General features: G+C 41.1%; 1 protein-coding gene across 4 annotated transcripts in view; it reads left to right on the top strand.

Annotated features, from left to right (window-relative positions):
• Nucleotides 1–23,654, top strand: part of trim3b (tripartite motif containing 3b) — a 143,758-nt gene that overhangs the window by 94,278 nt on the left and 25,826 nt on the right. For all 4 annotated transcript variants that reach the window (XM_034178290.1, XM_034178288.1, XM_034178292.1 and 1 more), the window contains exons 9-10: nt 2,572–2,724; nt 20,410–20,788. In XM_034178290.1, the coding sequence (XP_034034181.1) occupies nt 2,572–2,724; nt 20,410–20,788 (532 nt within the window). The remainder of the gene's footprint in view (nt 1–2,571; nt 2,725–20,409; nt 20,789–23,654) is intronic.

Genomic DNA, 23,654 nt, shown 5'->3' with positions numbered 1-23,654 from the left:
TCCATATGGTTTTTGAAAAAAAAATAAGGTCGGATACTTTTCTAATAGACTTCGTAACTTTAGTTTCATCTATACCCTTATTCTTATACATTTTTTTAATTTTCAAATCAAAATGAAAAAAAATCTATTCAGCTTTGTTTGTGCAAAACCTTGAAAAAAAATCAAGCATTTCATGCATCTTCTTGCAACTATTAAAACTGTTAAAAACTATAAAAAAAAAAAGTCTTACATGAGCATTCCCACTCGAAAAGAATCATGTTATTTACAGGTGTTTTTTTTTTTAAATCTACGCTCAAAAATGTATAAGTCATAGGCTGTGCACTTTTTCCCAATTTACTTAATATACAAGTCAAGTTTGGGAGCATGCACTGGTGCTGCACTTAGCTGCAGCCATGACACCACTGAACCACCTTGGGTCCTGAATGGCAACCACCCAGGCAGCATACTTAATATATGTACAGCTTTAATTAACTTTTTTGTTTTTTGTAATAAACAAGTGTTCATTTATTGTAGTTGGGCAAACCTAATATTTTTGATTATAAGTAACCTAACACAATTTTGTGGAATGTGTTGACAAAATAAATAGAGTTAAAGTCAATGTTTTTAAAAACTTTTGAGTGTAAATTTCATGGTAATGTATTGACAGGCTCTTAGCTTTCACATTACCAAAGTCCACTAAATTCTATATTTGCATATGTGGATTTATTTAACATACCAGAATTTAATTTGACCCCCAAAGAATTCTGTGACATAAATTACAGAATCTACATGCTGTAATTTTTTCTTAAATTAAAAAATAAAAAAGTTGAAAGCTGAACAAATTTAAAAAGTCCAGGCAACAGGTTGCACAGGTGTTTTTTGAGTTTATTCAACTTAAAAACACAAATCTCACTAATTTATGTTTTTAAGTTGAGTTGACTGACCTCAAAAACAACAAACCTGTGCAGCCAGTTGACAGTTTGATATTTTTGCTTTGTTTTTTACAGTGCAGTTGGAATCCTGCTTTTTCTGTGAGATGGATCCACTCAGCCAGTGTGCGCTTAGCGACACCAGATAGTGTGATAGTGTGACAGTGTGTGTGGGGGGACACCAAGCTACAGCTCCCCACGTCCCACAAAGGTAGAGGGGGTGTGGCAAACTACAGCACGTTTCCATTTAAAACAACAGACACAAAAGTAGATTGATACACTCAACAAAAATATAAACACAACACTTTTGGTTTTGCTCCCATTTTGTATGAGATGAACTCAAAGATCTAAAACTTTTTCCACATACACAATATCACCATTTCTCTCAAATATTGTTCACAAACCAGTCTAAATCTGTGATAGTGAACACTTCTCCTTTGCTGAGATAATCCATCCCACCTCACAGGTGTGCCATACCAAGATGCTGATTAGACACCATGATTAGTGCACAGGTGTGCCTTAGACTGCCCACAATAAAAGGCCACTCTGAAAGGTGCAGTTTTATCACACAGCACAATGCCACAGATGTCGCAAAATTTAAGGGAGCGTGCAATTGGCATGCTGACAGCAGGAATGTCAACCAGAGCTGTTGCTCGTGTATTGAATGTTCATTTCTCTACCATAAGCCGTCTCCAAAGTCGTTTCAGAGAATTTGGCAGTACATCCAACCAGCCTCACAACCGCAGACCACGTGTAACCACACCAGCCCAGGACCTCCACATCCAGCATGTTCACCTCCAAGATCGTCTGAGACCAGCCACTCGGACAGCTGCTGAAACAATTGGTTTGCATAACCAAAGAATTTCTGCACAAACTGTCAGAAACCGTCTCAGGGAAGCTCATCTGCATGCTTGTTGTCCTCATCGGGGTCTCGACCTGACTCCAGTTCGTCGTCGTAACCGACTTGAGTGGGCAAATGCTCACATTCACTGGCATTTGGCACATTGGAGAGGTGTTCTCTTCACGGATGATGCGAAGGAGATGTGTTGTACTGCATGAGGCAAATGGTGGTCACACCAGATACTGACTGGTATCCCCCCCCCAATAAAACAAAACTGCACCGTTCAGAGTGGCCTTTTATTGTGGGCAGTCTAAGGCACACCTGTGCACTAATCATGGTGTCTAATCAGCATCTTGGTATGGCACACCTGTGAGGTGGGATGGATTATCTCAGCAAAGGAGAAGTGCTCACTATCACAGATTTCGACTGGTTTGTGAACAATATTTGAGGGAAATGGTGATATTGTGTATGTGGAAAAAGTTTTAGATCTTTGAGTTCATCTCATACAAAATGGAAGCAAAACCAAAAGTGTTGCGTTTATATTTTTGAGTATATATTAGAGCAAGGACAGCGAAGGTTTACAAGATGCAGTACCTCTGTGTGTACGCATTTTATTTTGTTAACCTACAACTTTTAACATCTGCTTTAGTGAAACTGCATCTTTAAGCAATGTTGGAATCCCATGAATTGTAAAACCTACAAGATAAAGTCACTGAAACAGATTTGGAATAAATGTTTACATCACACCTGACAAACCATGTGAAAACTATGTATTATAAAGCCAGCAAATATTTTTTGTTTTTTGTGACTTGTCTGTTCCAGGTGGAAACTGAAGGTTTGCGACGCTCCATCCAGAATCTGGGAGTTCTCTTCACCACAGCTGCTGTGGCTCACACATCCGTTGCCACAGGAGAAGGGCTCCGCCACGCAGCAACCGGACAGCAACAAACCATCACTGTAACAACAAAAGATAAGGTACTACCTCACTTATATAGCACCACTGCCATTTACTGCAAGCTTTGTCTTATACAGTAGTGTTCAGAATAATAGTAGTGCTATGTGACTAAAAAGATTAATCCAGGTTTTGAGTATATTTCTTATTGTTACATGGGAAACAAGGTACCAGTAGATTCAGTCAATTCTCACAAATCCAACAAGACCAAGCATTCATGATATGCACACTCTTAAGGCTATGAAATTGGGCTATTAGTGTTGGGAAAGTGTAGGTACATGGACCCACAACAGGGGGCGCAAATGAACGGACAATGGAGGAAGTCAAATAACAACACTTTACTGTTGTGAATGGGCACAACAAATACAACAGATTACAACAATGGACAAAAGCCAAATCACAAAAGGTGTCGTGTGGGCAGGCTCGAAGATAGGAGACGTCTGTCCAAAGCAGAACCGGAACCACACGATTTCCTCCGCCACCAGACCCCGGGAATACTGGAGCCGCCAAGTCCCGAATTCCCAGGTGGCCTCTGCCTCCGCGTGTCGGACCTGGTACTGCTGGCGAGGAACAAAGAAACAGTTAAATGTGGGCGCGTTTGCACCCAGCAATCCGCACGGCAGGAAAACTACCTCCACCTCTTGTTGGAAAAGGAGTCTGTTATACAACGCACAAAAGTCACAAAAGGTTACTGTCACACAGTTAGCTGAGAATGTTACCTTCCAGGTAGAACGATATCTCGACAAAGAGGTGGAGACGTCGTCCTGCTGATGTACCCCTGCTGATCAGATGATTGGTAACAGCTGTTGCAGGTGATGCGTGACAGCTGTCACCCTGGCTGCTCCTGTGAGGCGGCTGCGCCCTCTGGTGCCTGGAGCCCGCACTCCAGACAGGGTGCCCTCTGGTGGTGGGCCAGCAGTACCTCCTCTTCTGGTGGCCCACACAACAATTAGTAAAAAAAAAAAAAAAAGTAGAAAAGGGGGTGTTCACAATAATAGTAGCATCTGCTGTTGACGCTACAAACTCAAAACTATTATGTTCAAACTGCTTTTTTAGCAATCCTGTGAATCACTAAACTAGTGTTTAGTTGTATAACCACAGTTTTTCATGATTTCTTCACATCTCCGAGGCATTAATTTTGTTGGTTTGGAACCAAGATTTTGCTTGTTTGCTAGTGTGCTTAGGGTCATTGTCTTGTTGAAACACCCATTTCAAGGGCATGTCCTCTTCAGCATAAGGCAACATGACCTTTTCAAGTATTTTGACATATCCAAACTGATCCATGATATCTGGTATGTGATATATAGGCCCAACACCATAGTAGGAGAAACATGCCCATATCATGATGCTTGCACCAATCAATCAATCATCAATCAATCAATCATCAATCAATTTTTTTATATAGCGCCAAATCACAACAAACAGTTGCCCCAAGGCGCTTTATATTGTAAGGCAAGGCCATACAATAATTATGTAAACCCCAACGGTCAAAACGACCCCCTGTGAGCAAGCACTTGGCTACAGTGGGAAGGAAAAACTCCCTTTTAACAGGAAGAAACCTCCAGCAGAACCAGGCTCAGGGAGGGGCAGTCTTCTGCTGGGACTGGTTGGGGCTGAGGGAGAGAACCAGGAAAAAGACATGCTGTGGAGGGGAGCAGAGATCGATCACTAATGATTAAATGCAGAGTGGTGCATACAGAGCAAAAAGAGAAAGAAACAGTGCATCATGGGAACCCCCCAGCAGTCTACGTCTATAGCAGCATAACTAAGGGATGGTTCAGGGTCACCTGATCCAGCCCTAACTATAAGCTTTAGCAAAAAGGAAAGTTTTAAGCCTAATCTTAAAAGTAGAGAGAGTGTCTGTCTCCCTGATCTGAATTGGGAGCTGGTTCCACAGGAGAGGAGCCTGAAAGCTGAGGCTCTGCCTCCCATTCTACTCTTACAAACCCTAGGAACTACAAGTAAGCCTGCAGTCTGAGAGCGAAGCGCTCTATTGGGGTGATATGGTACTACGAGGTCCCTAAGATAAGATGGGACCTGATTATTCAAAACCTTATAAGTAAGAAGAAGAATTTTAAATTCTATTCTAGAATTATCAGGAAGCCAATGAAGAGAGGCCAATATGGGTGAGATATGCTCTCTCCTTCTAGTCCCCGTCAGTACTCTAGCTGCAGCATTTTGAATTAACTGAAGGCTTTTTAGGGAACTTTTAGGACAACCTGAAAATAATGAATTACAATAGTCCAGCCTAGAGGAATAAATGCATGAATTAGTTTTTCAGCATCACTCTGAGACAAGACCTTTCTGATTTTAGAGATATTGCGTAAATGCAAAAAAGCAGTCCTACATATTTGTTTAATATGCGCTTTGAATGACATATCCTGATCAAAAATGACTCCAAGATTTCTCACAGTATTACTAGAGGTCAGGGTAATGCCATCCAGAGTAAGGATCTGGTTAGACACCATGTTTCTAAGATTTGTGGGGCCAAGTACAATAACTTCAGTTTTATCTGAGTTTAAAAGCAGGAAATTAGAGGTCATCCATGTCTTTATGTCTGTAAGACAGTCCTGCAGTTTAGCTAATTGGTGTGTGTCTTCTGGCTTCATGGATAGATAAAGCTGGGTATCATCTGCGTAACAATGAAAATTTAAGCAATACCATCTAATAATACTGCCTAAGGGAAGCATGTATAAAGTGAATAAAATTGGTCCTAGCACAGAACCTTGTGGAACTCCATAATTAACTTTAGTCTGTGAAGAAGATTCCCCATTTACATGAACAAATTGTAATCTATTAGACAAATATGATTCAAACCACCGCAGCGCAGTGCCTTTAATACCTATGGCATGCTCTAATCTCTGTAATAAAATTTTATGGTCAACAGTATCAAAAGCAGCACTGAGGTCTAACAGAACAAACACAGAGATGAGCTGTTTTACAACTACCCTTTCAAGAATTTTTGAGAGAAAAGGAAGGTTGGAGATTGGCCTATAATTAGCTAAGATAGCTGTTGGGTATTTTCTCCTCCAAACATTCTTAAAACCTTGATAAGACAAACAGAGTCAAGAACCACCAGTGAGACAGAAAGTCAAATTTTACGCGCGGAGTGCAGTCAGGCTATACACCAAAGCTACACTAAAGTCTGGCCTGCTTTTCCGCTCTTTTTATTAAGAGACGCCCTCATCACATAAACAAAAAAACTTGTTCTAAGGGTGGGGGTGATGACGCAAGACAAGTTTCTTCCCATAACATAAACGCATACGTCAATAAGTGCAGCTGTAAGGAAGAACACTTTCAGGTCAGCACATCTCGTTCGTCTGTTGCAGGTATCAGCTGTTCTGCATCTGCCTGAAGTGTCCTGTCTTTCACACTCCTTCACACTAAACACCACATCACAATAGTCAAAACGTTCTCTTACTCCCAGTCGTTAGAGGCTGCGAAAACAAAGTTATATTATAATAATAAGTACATCCAGCCCTTCATTCCCAGCTCAGATTGACCCCAGAGTGCTAAAACAAAATTGAATTCTCAGGATTGCATTAAGACAGGTGCAAAACAGCACAACACCGTTCTCATGAGAAAGAAGACAAAGCTAAAACAAGGTTGAATAACACGTACATTCTCAGGGTGAAGTGCAAAACAGCACAACACCGTTCTCATGAGAAAGAAGACAAATGTACAAATGTTTAACAGTGATAACATATATACAAAATCCTTAACATTCCCCTCCTGTTTATCGCCTGTTAAACATACAGTAGGCATCACTCAGCTTAGCACTTCTTTTTGAGATTTTCACTAAGAGGTTCATCATGGTATGTTCTCTCTCTAGGCTTACACCCCAGAGGTGATGTCGTCATTGTCACCATCATCGGTGTCTGGGTCATCATACTTCCATTGGTCTGGGTACAGGTCAGGAGAGCCATCGTCCTCCTCGTTGTCGTCTGTCCCCAGAAGTGGATATGATGCCGGACCCCTTCCTGGTCCTGGACTTATTGCTGTGGTTATCATTCTATTTACAAGGCCTCGGAGACATGGAATACAACAACATCCACACAATGTTAGAATTGCAGCAAATACTGCTATAGACACTAATAGTGAAGAAATCAAAGACCTCCATTTTCCCATCCCTTCCAGCCACCAATCCCAGCCTTCGGTGTTTACTCCACTGTGCTCTTTCATCTTCCTGTTCAACGTCCTCAGCCCGTCAATGGCTTGAGTGAGACTGCCGTCTGCAGCCGTGTTGTTGGGAATGAATGTGCAGCATTGTTCTCCGAACATGGCACAAACACCTCCTTTCTCTGCCAACAACATATCCAGAGCAATACGATTCTGGAAGGCCATAAGGGATGTGGCTTCTAACTGTGAATGGACAGCCTTAAATCCTTCCTCAGTCCAATTTCCTAATTTCTGTACATTGTAGTGGATGTAGTTTATTCTGTCCACGTTTTTATTAATTGAACACCACCAACAGATGGAAGATTTGAATCCAGCTGCTATTTGATTAACCAGTTTATACTCGTCAGGCACTCCCCTGGGGACTCCTATTGCGTCAATATATGTTGGATTTCCCACTCCTTTCCAATCTCTTTTTACTCTATGTCTGGCTATGCCTTTCTGCCAATCTTCAGGAATAAGAGAGGCTGCATATGTCGTAACGTCTTCAGGGGTCATGGGTATGGCTTCAACTGGTAACAATAATGATATTAATGCACAATAACCTGACACATTTCGTGGCAGTCTGTCAAAGATTCTGTTATCCCCACACCACCACCATACGTCACTCCTCCCGACAGGTTTGAATGTGGGAGTACTATGGACCACATTCTTACACTAGGCGGTGTGGTTTAAGCTACCCAAAGTCTTACTTGTCCCTGTCAAGTGTACACATGTATGGTTAGCATGCCCAACTTTGCTTGAGAATAAAGGTTTAATCTTAGTCAATTTGGTCACTGGATAGATCTTGTCCCACTTAGAACATTTGTTGTTTGCCGCAATGTATGTCTGTGTCATAGCAGTCAGTAGACAGTCTTTGGGTAATGCTGCCGGTATTACCTGTAATATAGGTCTGGGTCCCATACATACAACACAGTCCTTCTTTGCTGCTAGTCCTGCTTGTTCTGCCATTAAAAGCCAATTGTTATTTTGTCCACTAATTCCAGTAGTTACTAGGAACCAGTCATCTGCCTTCATGTCTTTTGTGCCTTGTACAGACACCCCCTTTGCTTGTATGGACACCCCCTTTGACGTACTTAATTCGGTCAATATTGGTTGCTGTACTCTATCTGTTTCACAGAGGAAGAAATGGAAATACGGATCTTTTCCTTGTTTGTATACCCAAAGGAGGAACAACCAACAGTCTCCCTCTATATCAGGTGGGAATATGGTTCCTTTTTCTGTGGTATTCACCACTATAGACAGCTTATCATCTGTTTGATACATTTTGAGACTTTGACTCTGGTACTTAGCCCACTCGGTTTGTGCCCATCTTGGTGTCCATCTACTCCATTCATCGGCTACCAACGTTTCCCATCTCCTATCTTGTTGATCGTTGGTCATATACCATGAGAAACTATTTCCGTAATTAGTCCCTCTGTCACCATCCGGCATTCCATGGGTAAGAGCACTATATGGTACAGAGATGATCACAGAAGTATTTCTAGGAATGCAGGCTTGTACACCAAATCGGTATGCATTATTCCCATCACAGCTATGTACTGTGGCATTAATTATCGGACTGGGGTCTTTGTTACTTCTTTTTGGTCTCTGCAATCTGCGGATGTGATCCTTATTATCATGTCCCGTGCTCATGGCTTTTAATAATAATCCCAATTCAAAAAAGAAAAGTAGCATAACAAGGACTGTCTGTGGGGTCCAGAAACCCTCGTTCTTTTTCTTTTTTTCTTTCGCCATTTCTGCACACTACAGCACACCTATGTTCAGAACAGTGGCTTCTTAATGTCTTCTGCTAGCTTTCGTGTCTAACCTGGATCTTAACACCAAGCTCACACACTATTACTAGTCTTGTCCTACTGTTCTTACTGTTTGTCTGTGTCTGCAGAAATGACTTTCTTACAGTGAGTTAAATGAATCCATGTACTTCTTTCCCCAATTTTCAAAGCTGTGGGTGTTGTGAGTAGTACTTGATAGAGGGCCCTTCCCATTTAGGTGAATGCCAGTGTTTTCTCTTGATGCTTCTTATCAACACCCAGTCTCCAGGTACCACTTTAGGGTCCTCCTGTGGAGAAATGGGATCATCAGTGTTTGGAACTCTCCCTCGTTGTCCTTCTAACATTTTTCTCATGTAATCCGCCAAATTGGCTTCCTCAGGTACATCCCAAATTTGTCCATAATATGGCAATCGATATTTTCTGCCAAACAATGTTTCATACGGTGTCAACCCCATGGTACTAGTTATGTTTATATACATTTTTACCAAATCTACACAATGTGTCCATGGTCTGCCTGTTTCCTCCATTGTCTTTCTAAGTCTGTTTTTTACTGTTCCATTCATCCTTTCCACTAATCCGGCACTTTGTGGATGATAAGAACAATGATTTTTTAGATTAACCTGTAGTGCTTCTCCTACGTATTGCACTATTGTATTAACAAAATGCGCTCCATTATCTGAATAGACTGTTTCTGGTATTCCAAATCGTGGGATGATGTCTTTGCATAATGCTTTAGCCACTGTAAGTGAATCTGCATGTTTTGTAGGGAACAATTCTACCCATTTTGAGAAGGCATCAATTATGACTAAACAAAATTCCTTCCCTTCATGTTTACTCAGCTGTATATAATCCATATGAATCACTTGAAAGGGATATTGTGGTGTTGGAAATTTGCCTCTTTGGGGTCTCAAATTGCCTTGTGAGTTGTGTTTTGCACATATCATGCATGCTCTACAATGCTGTTTTGCATATGCATCGAACCAAAAAAATAGATTGCAATTGTGATATCATACCCCCTGATGAGACATGCGTCACGCCATGGCTCATAATAGCTGCCCATTTAAACATATTTTTTGGCAATATGGGTTTCTTTTGTGGTCATACGTACAAGCCATTCGCATACGTAGCTCCTTTAGCTATCCACATTTGTTTCTCTCTATCAGTTGCCTGCTGTTGCATGTCAGCAAGCAGTGTATGACCTAAATGCAACTCTGGGGTAGTTTCCTGTACAACAAAAATAGAAGAAGCTGCTGATGCCTCTTTTGCTGCTCTGTCAGCAAAATCATTTCCTTTTGAAACACTGTCAGAGCCATTGGTGTGAGCCGCACATTTGCATATAGCAATTTGTTGAGGCAACTTCACAGCTTGCAGTAGGGCAGTTAGGAGAGTGGCATGAGTCACTGGCTTTCCAGACGATGTCACCATTCCACGCTCCTCCCACAGTTTTGCAAACACATGCACTGTGCTGAAAGCGTACTGGCTGTCCGTATAAATTGATACGGCCGTACCTTGAAACAGATAGCAAGCTGCAGTTAAAGCAACTAATTCAGCTGCTTGTGCTGAAAATGAGGATGGCAATGAAGCAGAATCCAATACTTCTGAATTTGTGACAACAGCATATCCAGATTGTGTTTGTCCATAGGTGTTTTTAGTGGAAGAACCATCCACATACACAATTGTACTGTTTGGGATGGGTGTGTCCCGGAGGTCTGGGCGTGCTTTCGTACAGACCGTAGCTACATCAAGACAATTGTGCGGCTCACCATCCTCAGGTAAAGGTATCAATGTGGATGGATTCAATGTTGTACATCGCTCTACCGTAAGATGTGGTTGTGATAATAGCAAGGACATACACGAAAGATGTCTTGCTGGGGACAAAAGGCTCATGTTTGTCTGCAACAGAAGTGCAGAGACTGCATGTGGAACTTTCAGTGTCAACTGATGGAATAGAACAACATTACTGCTACTTTGAACAGCCATAGAGGCTGCAACAACAGCCTGTACACATGGTGGTAGAGCACTTGCCACTGCATCCAATTTAGATGAGTAGTAGGCAACTGGCCTCAATTTTGAGCCATACACTTGAACCAAAACACTAGTCATGAACTTATTCTTACAATCAGCTGTTTGAATGAATGGTTTACTATAATCTGGTAGTGCCAAAACTGTGGATGACACTAATGTTTGTTTTACTTTTACAAAAGCTTCCTCAGCATCTCTGTTCCATTCCAACACGGTTGACATTGAAATATCATCCTTGTACATCAAATCAGAAAGTGGACTAGTCAATTCTGCATAGCAGGGAATCCATGCCCTGCAGTAATTTGTCAATCCAAGAAATGACATCATCTGCTTTTTGGTTTGTGGTTTTGGAGCGTGCAAAATTGCTTCCTTCCTGTCAGACAGGATCGTGCGCCCTGTGGCTGATAACTCATGTCCTAAATATTTTACTTTATCCCTACACAACTGAACTTTGTTTCTACTCACTCTGTGGCCATTGTCAAATAAGAAACATAATAATGCTACTGTGTCAGTTATGCAGTTTTCTCGTGTGTCAGAGGCAATCAAAATGTCATCGACATACACTAATAGTTGGCTATCTGCCGGTGGAACGAAATTGGCTAAACATGCTGACATGACTTGAGAATAAATAGTTGGGCTCTCTGCGTAACCCTGCGGTAATCTGGTGAATGTATATCGTTGTCCTTTAAAGGTAAAAGCAAACCAGAATTGACTATCTGGATGTACTGGCACAGAGAAAAATGCATTACTTATGTCAATTACTGAGAAACTATTAGAATTTGGTGTCAGCGAATTTAACAAGGTGTGTGGATCTGGGACACATGGTGCTCTTTTAATCACAGCAGCATTTACTGCCTGCAGATCTTGAATCATTCTCCACCCCACTGAGGGCGGAGCCTTTTTCACAGGAAATATGGGTGTGTTACATGGTGAATCTGGACATGGCACTATTACTCCTGCTGTTAATAAATCCTCTATTACCGGCCTGATTCCTTCAATTGCATCAGGTTTCAATGGATACTGTCTTACACATGGTCTGTATTCTGTTTTCGGTCTTATAACTACAGGTTGTGCATTTTTTATCAGTCCTACGTCTGAAGGACCTGTTGTCCACAATCCTGATGGTACAGAAGAGAGAGATCATCCTCTTCAGGACTCAACTGAAACACTCAGGATTGTGAAGTGGACACATCAATGTGTGTTCCAGCTGTCAGCACCAATGAGACATTAACTGGCACTTTATACAATTTAGTTGATGGACTGAACTCTGTTCCTGGTCCAACTCTGCTCCAATCAGTGGCTGACAAAGCTGTTATGACTGTCAGTCCCAATTCTTGCCATTCTGTCAAATATGGCTTACAAAGTGACACATGCAATGGCATACCTGTGAATCTCAATTTTAAAACATCTTCAGTGGCACCTGTTACTGTTATGACAGCTGTTGAGTTGCCATCATGAATCAAATCGGTCATTGTCAGCTTCACAGGTGAAATATTTTTCAATTTGTTTTCATACACTGGTGTTCCTGGCAATATGCCACTATGGACTCTAAATACACTCTCAAATCTGCATCTAAACTCTGTCCATGGTTCTCCTTCTTTCTGAGTTGTCCTGGTAATTTCAGTATAATTTATCTTTGGTCCTAACACACCTTTTCCCGTGTAATCATAGCTTCCACTCTTGTTTTCAAGACTGGATCATCATGTGTCAGTGGTACGCCTTGTTGGTCTGCAGGATTCCAGTCTCCGCGTACCTGACTCCATTTAGGGCCACATGCTTTCATCCACACCTGTTGGACTTCAGGTCCATTAAGGTGGTAAGATGTTCTAATGTTTTCTATATCCTGCATAAAGCCCTCGATATCGACATGTGGCGATGGTATCATGTCGACTGCTGCTTTGATATCATCAGCATTCCATGTCCGATATACGAGCATGGTTGATCGCTGTCCTGCTGTTCCTGCACGAGGATTTGGTACTTCTATCATAGGATAGGCACCTCCCTGGTCACTGTGTTCCACCATGGGAGGGGCTGTGGGCACTTTCGCTTTACTGCGTGTTTGTGGTTTTTCTGGTTTTTCTTTTTACCTTAGGTTTTACTGCCAAATCATACTGTGGTGGCGGTACATCGTCATCCTCTGGTAGAGGAGATAAAGGTCTCTTTGTCACCGACGATTCAGCCGGCGGTGGTTGTTGAGGCTGTTCTGGCTCTCTGTGCTGAATTATCACATCTTCTTCTGCCTTACCTACAGCTTTCTTTTTCCTCGCTTTCTCTAATCGTCGCTTCTCTGCTCCTTTCTGTCTGTTCTCTGCTTCCTCCTCCCAAAATGCCACTAAATCTGCCCCTACTTTCTGCATCTTTTTCTCATCACCTTTATGTTTCTGTTCTAACTCCTTCTTTAGCTTCTGTATGCTGATCAGGTTCAGTCGTCCGTCAAAGTCATGTTTATTTATCCAGGTCTCCAATTTTTTGTTTTTGGATTTTTTGCTTCCATAAATTTCCAGTCGTCAGTTGATAAATTTCCCTTATTTATAGACGTCTTACCCCCCATTTTTATTATCCCTTGTTATAATTTGGACTTCAGACGGGGGCACACCTAGGGTGTTCTAAATCTGAAGTTTTCACACTTTCTTTGGACGTGACAATTAATTTGCCGTCGTGTGGTTGATTCCTTTCACCTCCCCGTAGGAAGCGGAATCACTTGCCTGCTGCTTCCACATGCACGGTTGTCACTAACGTTGTCCAAAGTATTACACTTTCACACAGTTATTTACACTTACACAAAACACTATTTACACATAGAAACACTTTTAATAATCGTACGCGTATTCTTATGCCAGGGGAGCTCGCCCTCCCGTGAAATTTAACTAATGTCCTGCATTAGGGGACTCCGCCGTCCCTGCCAAATTTAACTGCTTTTTTACAGTGCACGTATTTCTACCCGGGATTTCCTTTACGTATTAAAACAGAGGAGTCCGTATCCTCCTTCCGGAATTTAACTACGGGCGTCCCTCGCAACCGTAGAGGAGTCCGCCCTCCTTACAGAGTTTAACTGCTTTGCATTAACAGACGATTCTGTATCATCGCTTACGGAGTTTAACTGTTTTATGTGATCACTTTTATCCCCTACCGGTACGCGTATACAAACAGAGGAGTCCGCACCCTCCTTACAGAGTTTAACTGCTTTGCATTAACAGACGATTCTGTATCATCGCTTGCGGAATTTAACTGTTTTATGTGATCTGATCACCACTCACTCAGTACTGTTTACAAAGAAATTTTACTCACTGACTCGACCTCCTGTCTGTCTTCTTCGGGAAAATCTCGTCAACCAGACGATGCCAACGGTGGTCGACAATTGCAGACACGATCAATCGATCGATCGGACCTTGGCCAAGGATTTACGTCTGGACTTGACGACCTCCGCTGGACACCTCCGGTGTTGTTGAGATCCCGGACGTAGCCCCCAGTCAATGTTGGGTATTTTCTCCTCCAAACATTCTTAAAACCTTGATAAGACAAACAGAGTCAAGAACCACCAGTGAGACAGAAAGTCAAATTTTACGCACGGAGTGCAGTCAGGCTATACACCAAAGCTACACTAAAGTCTGGCCTGCTTTTCCGCTCTTTTTATTATATTATAATAATAAGTACATCCAGCCCTTCATTCCCAGCTCAGATTGACCCCAGAGTGCTAAAACAAAATTGAATTCTCAGGATTGCATTAAGACAGGTGCAAAACAGCACAACACCGTTCTCATGAGAAAGAAGACAAAGCTAAAACAAGGTTGAATAACACGTACATTCTCAGGGTGAAGTGCAAAACAGCACAACACCGTTCTCATGAGAAAGAAGACAAATGTACAAATGTTTAACAGTGATAACATATATACAAAATCCTTAACAATAGCTGGGTCAAGTGATGGCTTTTTAAGTAATGGTTTAATTACTGCCACCTTAAAAGCCTGTGGTACATAGCCAACTAACAAAGATAGATTGATCATATTTAAGATCGAAGCATTAAATAATGGTAGGGCTTCCTTGAGCAGCCTGGTAGGAATGGGGTCTAATAAACATGTTGATGGTTTGGATGAAGTAACTAATGAAAATAACTCAGACAGAACAATCGGAGAGAAAGAGTCTAACCAAATACATGCATCACTGAAAGCAGCCAAAGATAACGATACGTCTTTGGGATGGTTATAAGTAATTTTTTCTCTAATAGTTAAAATTTTGTTAGCAAAGAAAGTCATGAAGTCATTACTAGTTAAAGTTAATGGAATACTCAGCTCAATAGAGCTCTGACTCTTTGTCAGCCTGGCTACAGTGCTGAAAAGAAACCTGGGGTTGTTCTTATTGTTCACCATGCTTCACTGTCTTCACTGTGAACTGTGGCTTGAATTCAGAGTTTGGGGGTCATCTCACAAACTGTCTGCGGCCCTTGGACCCAAAAAGAACAATTTTACTCTCATCAGTCCACAAAATATTCCTCCATTTCTCTTTAGGTCAGTTGATGTGTTTTTTTTGGCAAATTGTAACCTCTTCTGCACATGTCTTTTATTTAACAGACGGACTTTGCGGGGGATTCTTGCAAATAAATTAGCTTCACACAGGCATCTTCTAACTGTCACAGCACTTACAGGTAACTCCAGACTGTCTTTGATCATCCTGGAGCTGATCAGTAGGTGAGCCTTTGCCATTCTGGTTATTCCTCTATCAATTTTGATGGTTGTTTTCCATTTTCTTCCACGCATTTCTGTTTTTTTTTTGTTTTGTTTTTTGTCGATTTTAAAGCACTGGAGCTCATTGTTCAGATGAACAGCCTATAATTTTTTGCACCTGCGTATAAGTTTTCCCCTCTCCAATCAACTTTTTAATCAAACTACGCTGTTCTTCTGAACAATGTCTTGAATGTCCCATTTTCCTCAGGCTTTCAAAGAGAAAAGCATGTTCAACAGGTGCTGGCTTCATCCTTAAATAGGGGACACCTGATTCACACCTGCTTGTTCCACAAAATTGATGAACTCACTGACTGAATGCCACACTACTATTATTGTAAACACCCCCTTTTCTACTTTTTTTTTTTTTTACTAATAGCCCAATTTCATAGCCTTAGGAGTGTGCATATCATGAATGCTTGGTCTTGTTGGATTTGTGAAAATCTATTGAATCTACTGATACCTTGTTTCCCATGTAACAATAAGAAATATACTCAAAACCTGGATGAACCTTTTTAGTCACATAGCACTACTATTATTCTGAACACTACTATATAGCAAGTAAAATAAGTATTAAACACATCACCATTTTTCTCAGTTAAGCCGTTTATGCCCAGATTTTTTTTATAAGTGGAAAAAGTTGCATTAGTACCTTTGAGATTTTTCATTATGAGTAGAAAATGACAGTGATACAGTTCGGCACCAATTGTTGCCAGTGGGGCAAAATGGGTTAATGTATTTCTAAAGATGCTATTGACATGAAATTTTCAACAAATGTTGGTAGCAACCCAAGTAATCCACACATACAAAGACATCAAAACAAATAAGTACAACAATTAAGTTATGTGTAATAAAATGACACAGGGAAAAGTATTGAACACACTTACTGAAATTGATTTAATCTGTTGTACAAAAGCCGTTGTTGGTAATGACAGCCTCAAGATGCCTCCTGTATGGAGAAACTAGTCACATGCATTGCTCAGGTGTGATTTTGGCTCATTCTTCCACACGAACAGTCTTCAAATCTTGAAGGACTCTTCAATTACATGAAGTTTGCCCGTGACAGATGAGGAAAAACAGCCCCATACCATGATTTCCCACCTCCAAACTTCACTGTGGGTATGTTGTTTTTGGGTGATGTGCAGTGCCATTTATCATGTGTATTACGGCATCCAAAGAGTTCAATTTTGGTCTCATCTGGCCAGACTATATTCTCCCAGCATTTCAGAGGCTTGCCTAAATGTTGTGCAGCAAACTTTAAATGACCTTCAACATGCTTTTGCTCATGCTCATCAATGGAGTCTTGCATGGTGAGCATGTGTGATGGACGCCAGCAGGAGTCGCTGTGCAATAGTTGTGAGTAAAACTCACTCCCCACAGCTAAAAGGATTCTCTGGCTACAAGGCTAGAGCCTGTGTTTTAGCCTTCTGGTTATAAAGTCCACCTCTCTTGCTGGAGATTGTGAGTTTGCATCCCGAGAGAAGCGAAAGGGAGGAGTCAAAAGACACAATGTGGAGCAAGCTGATGCATACAGGCTGCGGCAGTTGAGTGCATTACTTATTGTTTTCTTTGCAACAATTGTACCTGCTAATTCCAAGTCTTTCTGAAGTGGTCCTTGGCTCTTGGACATCTCTTCTGATAATTCCTTTCACTCCTCTGTTAGAAATCTTGTGAGGAGTACCTGGTGATGGCTGGTTTATGGTGAAATGATGGTCTTTCCACTTTCATATTATGGCCCCAACAGTGGTCACTGTGTCATCAGTATGTTTTACAACAATAAGGCTGTGAAGATCTTGGGACAGTTCTTTGTGGTTACCCATCATAATATGACACCTTGGTAATGACACACCTTTTTATAAGCCAATCATTTGGGACTGAACCAGCTGATAATAATTTGCACTGACAAGGAGCAGGATTCCTTTCTAATTATGCCTTTTTGCACCTCCCATTTTTCAGGTATTCAATGATTTTTCCTGTGTCATTTCACATTATTATACACAACATCATTTATGGATTTCTATGGTTTGCTTTCTTTGTATGTGTGGATTACTTGGGTTGTTACTGAAATCTAGTGAAAATTCCATGTCAATAGCACCTTTAGAAATATATTTACTAAGAAAAATGGTGATGTGTTAAGTACCTATTTTCTGTTGTATTTTATATATGTTTTAGCCTTTTGTTGAATGTGCTGCACGACTCGTACACGTAAGGCACTGTCTTTCTGTACACTCCATTGCGTGTGGTTCCATCTATGATGTTAGGTCATAGAAGAAAGGCCTATCCCACTGTTGTTGTTTTTGATTTAAGGGTGGTGGTGGGGGGGGTGACAAATTATTTACAAGATACAAATTTCTATACACTCTAACATAACAGTTTGTCAGAAATTGAAGCTTGACCAAGGTAATGGGTAAAATAAGGAAACTCTCACACCTCAGTAGCCACTGAGGATAAACAGTAGAGTTTGGGATTAAGTTAACCCTAAATAGCTAAAATAAAATAACCCCAAATTTGAATTTGAGCCAACTGAATATTTCTCCTGAAATTGACCATAAATTTTTGTCTTGACTTTTCGCCCACATTAAATAACCCCTGGCTTTATTTCAGTAATAATTTATCTTGAGAAACACTTCAAAGAATACAAAATGAAATCACGTTTAGCATATTTTCCACACTATAAATCATGTTTTTTGTTTGCTTTTTGCTTGTTTGTTTGTCTTTGTGGTAGTTTTGGAGATCCTGCAATTTATATTCGGGTGTGATTTATGTACTCAAAAATCATGCATTCATTCTTAATAATAATAATTATATTAAATAGTTGTGTCAGGCTTAAAATACACCCCATTAATAAAAATAAAAAATGTCCGCAATAAAAAATACACTACAACAATGCACAAAAATCACAAATTAAAGAAATGATAATACAGAATAAAGCTGACATAAATGTTTTTTTCTCTTCAAGAGGCATATATATTTTTGACAGGTGTGATTTATACTCCAGAAAACACAGTAATACCTATATTTTACAGCTGATGATGATGTAATGTAGAAGGGAAATGCTTTTTTTGGGGTGGGAGGAGGGGTGCAATTTTACAGTCAAACCTGTACATTAAAATCAAGACAGAGTCCAACATTCAGGTCAGCCTGTACTGTAGTGGGCTGTGTGGTGTTGCATGGTATGTTTGTTTTTTGTCTCTTACATGAAGACTGTAGAGTAGCTCATAGAGGCAACAACACTTTCAAATTAAGACACCAGCACTACCAAATGCAGAAAACTATATATAGGATATACACAAAAAACCCTGCTGCAATTCAACAATTATTTGTATCAAAATCAAGCATCTTGTAAATTATAAAACAAAAGAATACAAACATAACCTGCAGCACATGTAACAGCTGAATCTGACTGAACAAGTCTGCTACAAATTCACACAATGCATCCAAAACCCCAAATGTGTTGCAAAGCTCCACAACATAACTGAAGTACTCACAACACAAAAAGAGGTTTCTGCCCGGTGAACTTCAACTGATTTCTGCTGTTGAGTACATTGTAAATAAAATAACATGGCATGAAAATATAACATGGCTAGTTTAAGAGCAAAGTCATCAATAAAATAAAAATCATAATAAGAATGAAAATAACTGACTCATCTCTGTCAACCGGGAGCTTTGCATTATATTTGGGTTTCTGGGTGCATTGTATTAATTGGCAGCAGACATATTATCAATTTACATTGTTGCATGTGCTGTGTGATATTTACTTTTATTCTGTAAGTTTGCCAAGATTGTGTTCAATTTGCAAGACGTTTTATTTAACCACCTGTTGTTGAGTTGATGCAGGTGTTTATATGTATATAAAACAGTTTTCTACATCTGCTCGTGTTGTATACCACATGCCGGTGTCGCCGACTGAACGGCCCCCCTTAAAAATTCCACCTTGCCTTCACTGTGCATACGTCATTAGCCGCGTTTCACGGATTAACACCTTGTTTGTGCTTAAAACTGCACTCCAGTCATCATCTATCTCAGCTACAGATATCTGAAGCTTTTGTACAACAATCATTTCCACATAAATTCAGCATTATTTCATCATAAAAGACAGAGGAAGCGATCAGAGCACCGCGGCTACTCAAGCTGCTAGCTGATGCATTCACTGCGCGTCTGTCATTTCAAAGTGTCACCAAGTATCCCCTCGTTTCTGCTTAAAACTGACTTTAGGATGATTTAAGAGGTTTTGCCTTGTCATCTGATGGTTGACAATCCCATTAATCCATTTGATCGCTTTGGGTGAAGACACTCTGTTTCAGAGCTCCGAAATGGTGCATGCGCAGTGGAGGCAGGGCGGACCAATTTTTGGGGACAGACTGTTCGGTCTGCAACACTGGTAAATGTAATTTAGTTTTTGATTGTATGTCAATTTTATGTTTCTCCTGTTTGCTTTTGCAACAAGCCATTTATTTTATAGGTAAAATAAAACAGTCAACAAAGCGCATTGTTTTTTACCAGTATTTCTCAAGCTTTTACAGATGAAGAACCACCAATAAAACTTCTCGCAGACCACCTAACTCCCCAAATATCCAAAGAACAATAATAATTTAATATGAGTTGAGTTAATAATGAAAATAATATATAAATGACACTATGTATTAGACTTTGGAGTCATTTTTAAACAGTTTGAGAAACACTTTTTAGTTACAATATGATATTAATTTACAGCGTGATATTTTACCAATATACTCAAGAACCACTATAGGTCGGTCATGGACCAGCAGTGGTCCCTGGACCACTGTTTCAGAGAGGCTATTTTATGCAACACAAATCTACAGGTAAGCTTAATACAAACATTTTTTTGAGTGTCATTATAGTGTACTAATGAATGAAAGTGAAAAATTCTATTTACCAAGACGAGCAGAATTTTAGGCAATTCCACAGTGTCTCTGTGTGAATATAGTGCATGATGTGTTTAGAATTTCCTTCCTGTTGATGTTCTGCAAACAGGTTCTCTGACATCTGTCTGCAGGACGGGGAGTTGGTGCGGATGGGAAATGCGATTTTAAAAGCCGAGATAACGTCTGCTGACGGGAGCCGAGTTGCAGAGACGGAGATAATGGACAATAAGAATGGGACATATGAGGTGGGCTACGTGTTACGTTTTGAGGGAGAGTACTCTTTTGCCCTGTCGCTTTACGGACAGCCGATTCGTGGCAGCCCGTTCCGCTTGAGGGCAATAAAGCCTTCAGATGTACCACAATCTCCGGACGATGTTAAGAGGAGGGTGAAGTCTCCCAGTGGAACTGGAGGACACATTCGTCAGAAGGCAGTGAGACGGCCATCCAGCATGTATAGTACCACTAAGAAAAAGGAGAACCCCATCGAGGACGAGCTCATCTATAGAGTAGGTGAGACGACAAACACATCCAGGAGAGGACATAACATGCAAATCATCAAAATCGGCACATTTCCCCAGCATTTGCTGATTGACATGTTCCTATAGAATGCCACATGGCCGTAGTGTTGTAGGTTGTGCAGATCATTTGGTTTTCGTAGTGTTGTAGGTGACATTCCCTCGTGATGTAAGTACCTCACCTCATCTGAGTCTCCCTACACTCAAAAACCTGACTCACTGGATTGGCTTTCCATTTAATAAATATGTGTAGTCCCAACTAAATTAAATTATATTGCCTTGCAGGAATATGATTAATTTGAGTTGGGGATACATATCAGTGGCGGATGCTGGTCTTTCAAGGAGGGGAAGCTCAATTTTGGCCTACATCATAAAATGTGTCGGTTTATTTATACGTAAATTCTACCCTCCGTTCCTTTTCAAGAAAATGATCTGTGACCCTGTTGTACCAACAATGCGTCTTTTCCAGGGACTTGACTAGTGTCCTCTCAATGGCCAGCAGAGCTAGGCTGCTTAAACGGCCTTGGCCCATGGTGTTGCGGGTGTAAGACTTGAGCTGCTTTAAACAGGAGAAGCTCCTCTCTACACCTGCAGATGTAGCTCCAATCATTGCCACTAATGACAATAGTTTGTACACCTGAGGCATTGCACTGTCCAAGTCCATGTCTTTCAGAAACAGCAAGAAATCACATAGCTTTCCCCTGTTGCCCTGCAAGTCCTGGTTTGAATATAGGACTTGAAGTTCAGATCTCAGTCTCCCTGAATCAAAGAACTGGCCAAAACTTTTCAGGACACTCTGAAATGCGTCCTCTGGAAACACTTGTCTCATCTCATCAAATTTCCCTGGATTGACCAATTCCAAGAAGCGCAGGCTTTCCAAATTTGCAAAACGCCGAGGTAGCTGCTCTGTGAGATTGTCTAGGATGGCCATGTACAGATTTCTGTAGCGCACCTTGGGATCCTGTAGTTGTGACAGACGATGTTTTCTCATGGGCTCAGTTTGTGGGTCTGATGTGAGATCTGCTGCTTTGGCATAAACTGCTTGGAAAGCCCCCTCTGACCTCTTCTCTTTGACAAAAGCAAGAAGAGACTCAATTCTTTTCTTGCAGTGCAGAACATCCATAGCTCTCTGCTGGCCAATGTCAAACACCACATCAGTCCCAGAGAAGATTTGTTCATATGTGTACAACATGAACACAAACTCAAAATCCTCCAGTTTCATCAGAAGGCCTTTGGCACAGTCTAATGTGTCATAATCCATGGACTTATCTGCAATGATCATCTCAAAAGTTTGTAGCAGGGCATCATAATTGTTTGCCACAGTGCTCACTATCCGTGATGTGAAATTCCATCGAGTAGGAGCATTTCTGGGCAACCTTGAGCAGCCTGCAGACTCAAGAAAAGACATCCTCTTTGTGGATTTTGAGAAAAATGTGGCAAACCCAGAGAGTGATGCAAAAAATATTCTGCACTCAGATAAGCATTTAGCCCCCTGAGACAGAACCAGATTCAGTCTGTGTGCATAGCAATGCACAAACATTGCACTGGGGGCTATTGCTTTAACTTTGGCCTGCAAACCATTGAGAGCTGAAGCCATGACAGCAGCCTCATCATAGGTTTGCGCCACAAGTTTCTCCCTGAAATTGTAACCCTGCATGTTCTCATTCAAGACTTCAAAAACAGACTGAGCATCTCTTCCCCCAGAAACATCAAAAAATCCAATAAAGCGCTCCTGAATTTTACCTGCCCTATCCACATAGCGAACAATGACAGAGAGTTGAGCATGGCAAGCTATATCAGTTGTTTCATCCACCTGCCATGCAAAAAAGGCAGCAGCCTGGATTTCATCCTTGATCTCATCAGAAACAGTGGCTGAAAGAGCAGAGATCAAGTCATTTTGGATTGCATGGGACATACCAGAAAACACAGTTGATGACTGGAATTGTGTGGCCAGGACAGAGTCATATTTAGCTAATGTTTCATTAAACTCCCTGTAATTCCCCTCGTTGGATGATTCAACACTCTCATCATGCCCCCTAAATGACAGCTCCTGACGGCCAAGCAAGGAAGTCACATCAATAAGGCGGTTTAGGAAAGCTCTGTTTTGCTTAACTGCTTCATTATGTTTTGCCACTTGAATGCGAGCGCCTTCATTGATTGCATGCACTGTAAAAAATTTTAGTTGCCTCAACTTAAAAAAATGAGTGAACTAGTTGCTCTAATTATTTTGAGCTCTACCTACTCTTCCATTAGTGGTGTCAACATAAAAACAGGTTTTTTATGTTGACACCACAACATTGCATGATGATTTACCCTCTTTTAAGAGTTTGATAATCCTCTCCTTTGTTTCAATTGACATCTCTCGTGTTGCAGCCATGATTCATGTCAGTCCACTTGGTGCAACAGCTCTCCAAGGTGTGATCACTCCTTTTTAGATGCAGACTAACGAGCAGATCTAATTTGTGTCAGGACTGGACGAGGGCAGGACACAAATGCAGGCTCGACAAAAGGAAATATACTTAAAGGGTGGTTTATTCAGGCTAGGGATCGTTAACAGCAAGGCAGTCCACGGAGCAAAAGTACTTGACAAGGATTAAGCAAAAGACGTGGTCCAAAGAACAAGCAAGGTCTAAACACGAGCAAACAGGTATGTCAGAGCAGAGGCAAAAAACAGGATCCAGAACACAAAACAGAGTCCAAAAACAAGGCTAGGCAAAACAAGAACGACACAAGAGGCTGGTAAGTGAGTGAATCAACGAACGAGCGGGGAAGAAGTGAACAGACGCAGGTAAAATAGGGACAGGTGTTAATCAGGAAATGAGGTGCACGTGGAGGAGGAAAGGCCTGGAAAGGGGGGCGTG

The sequence above is a fragment of the Thalassophryne amazonica genome, chromosome 9 (genome assembly GCF_902500255.1).
Source record: "Thalassophryne amazonica chromosome 9, fThaAma1.1, whole genome shotgun sequence".
Lineage (NCBI taxonomy): Eukaryota > Metazoa > Chordata > Actinopteri > Batrachoidiformes > Batrachoididae > Thalassophryne > Thalassophryne amazonica.
This window is presented reverse-complemented; position numbering and strand designations above follow the sequence as displayed.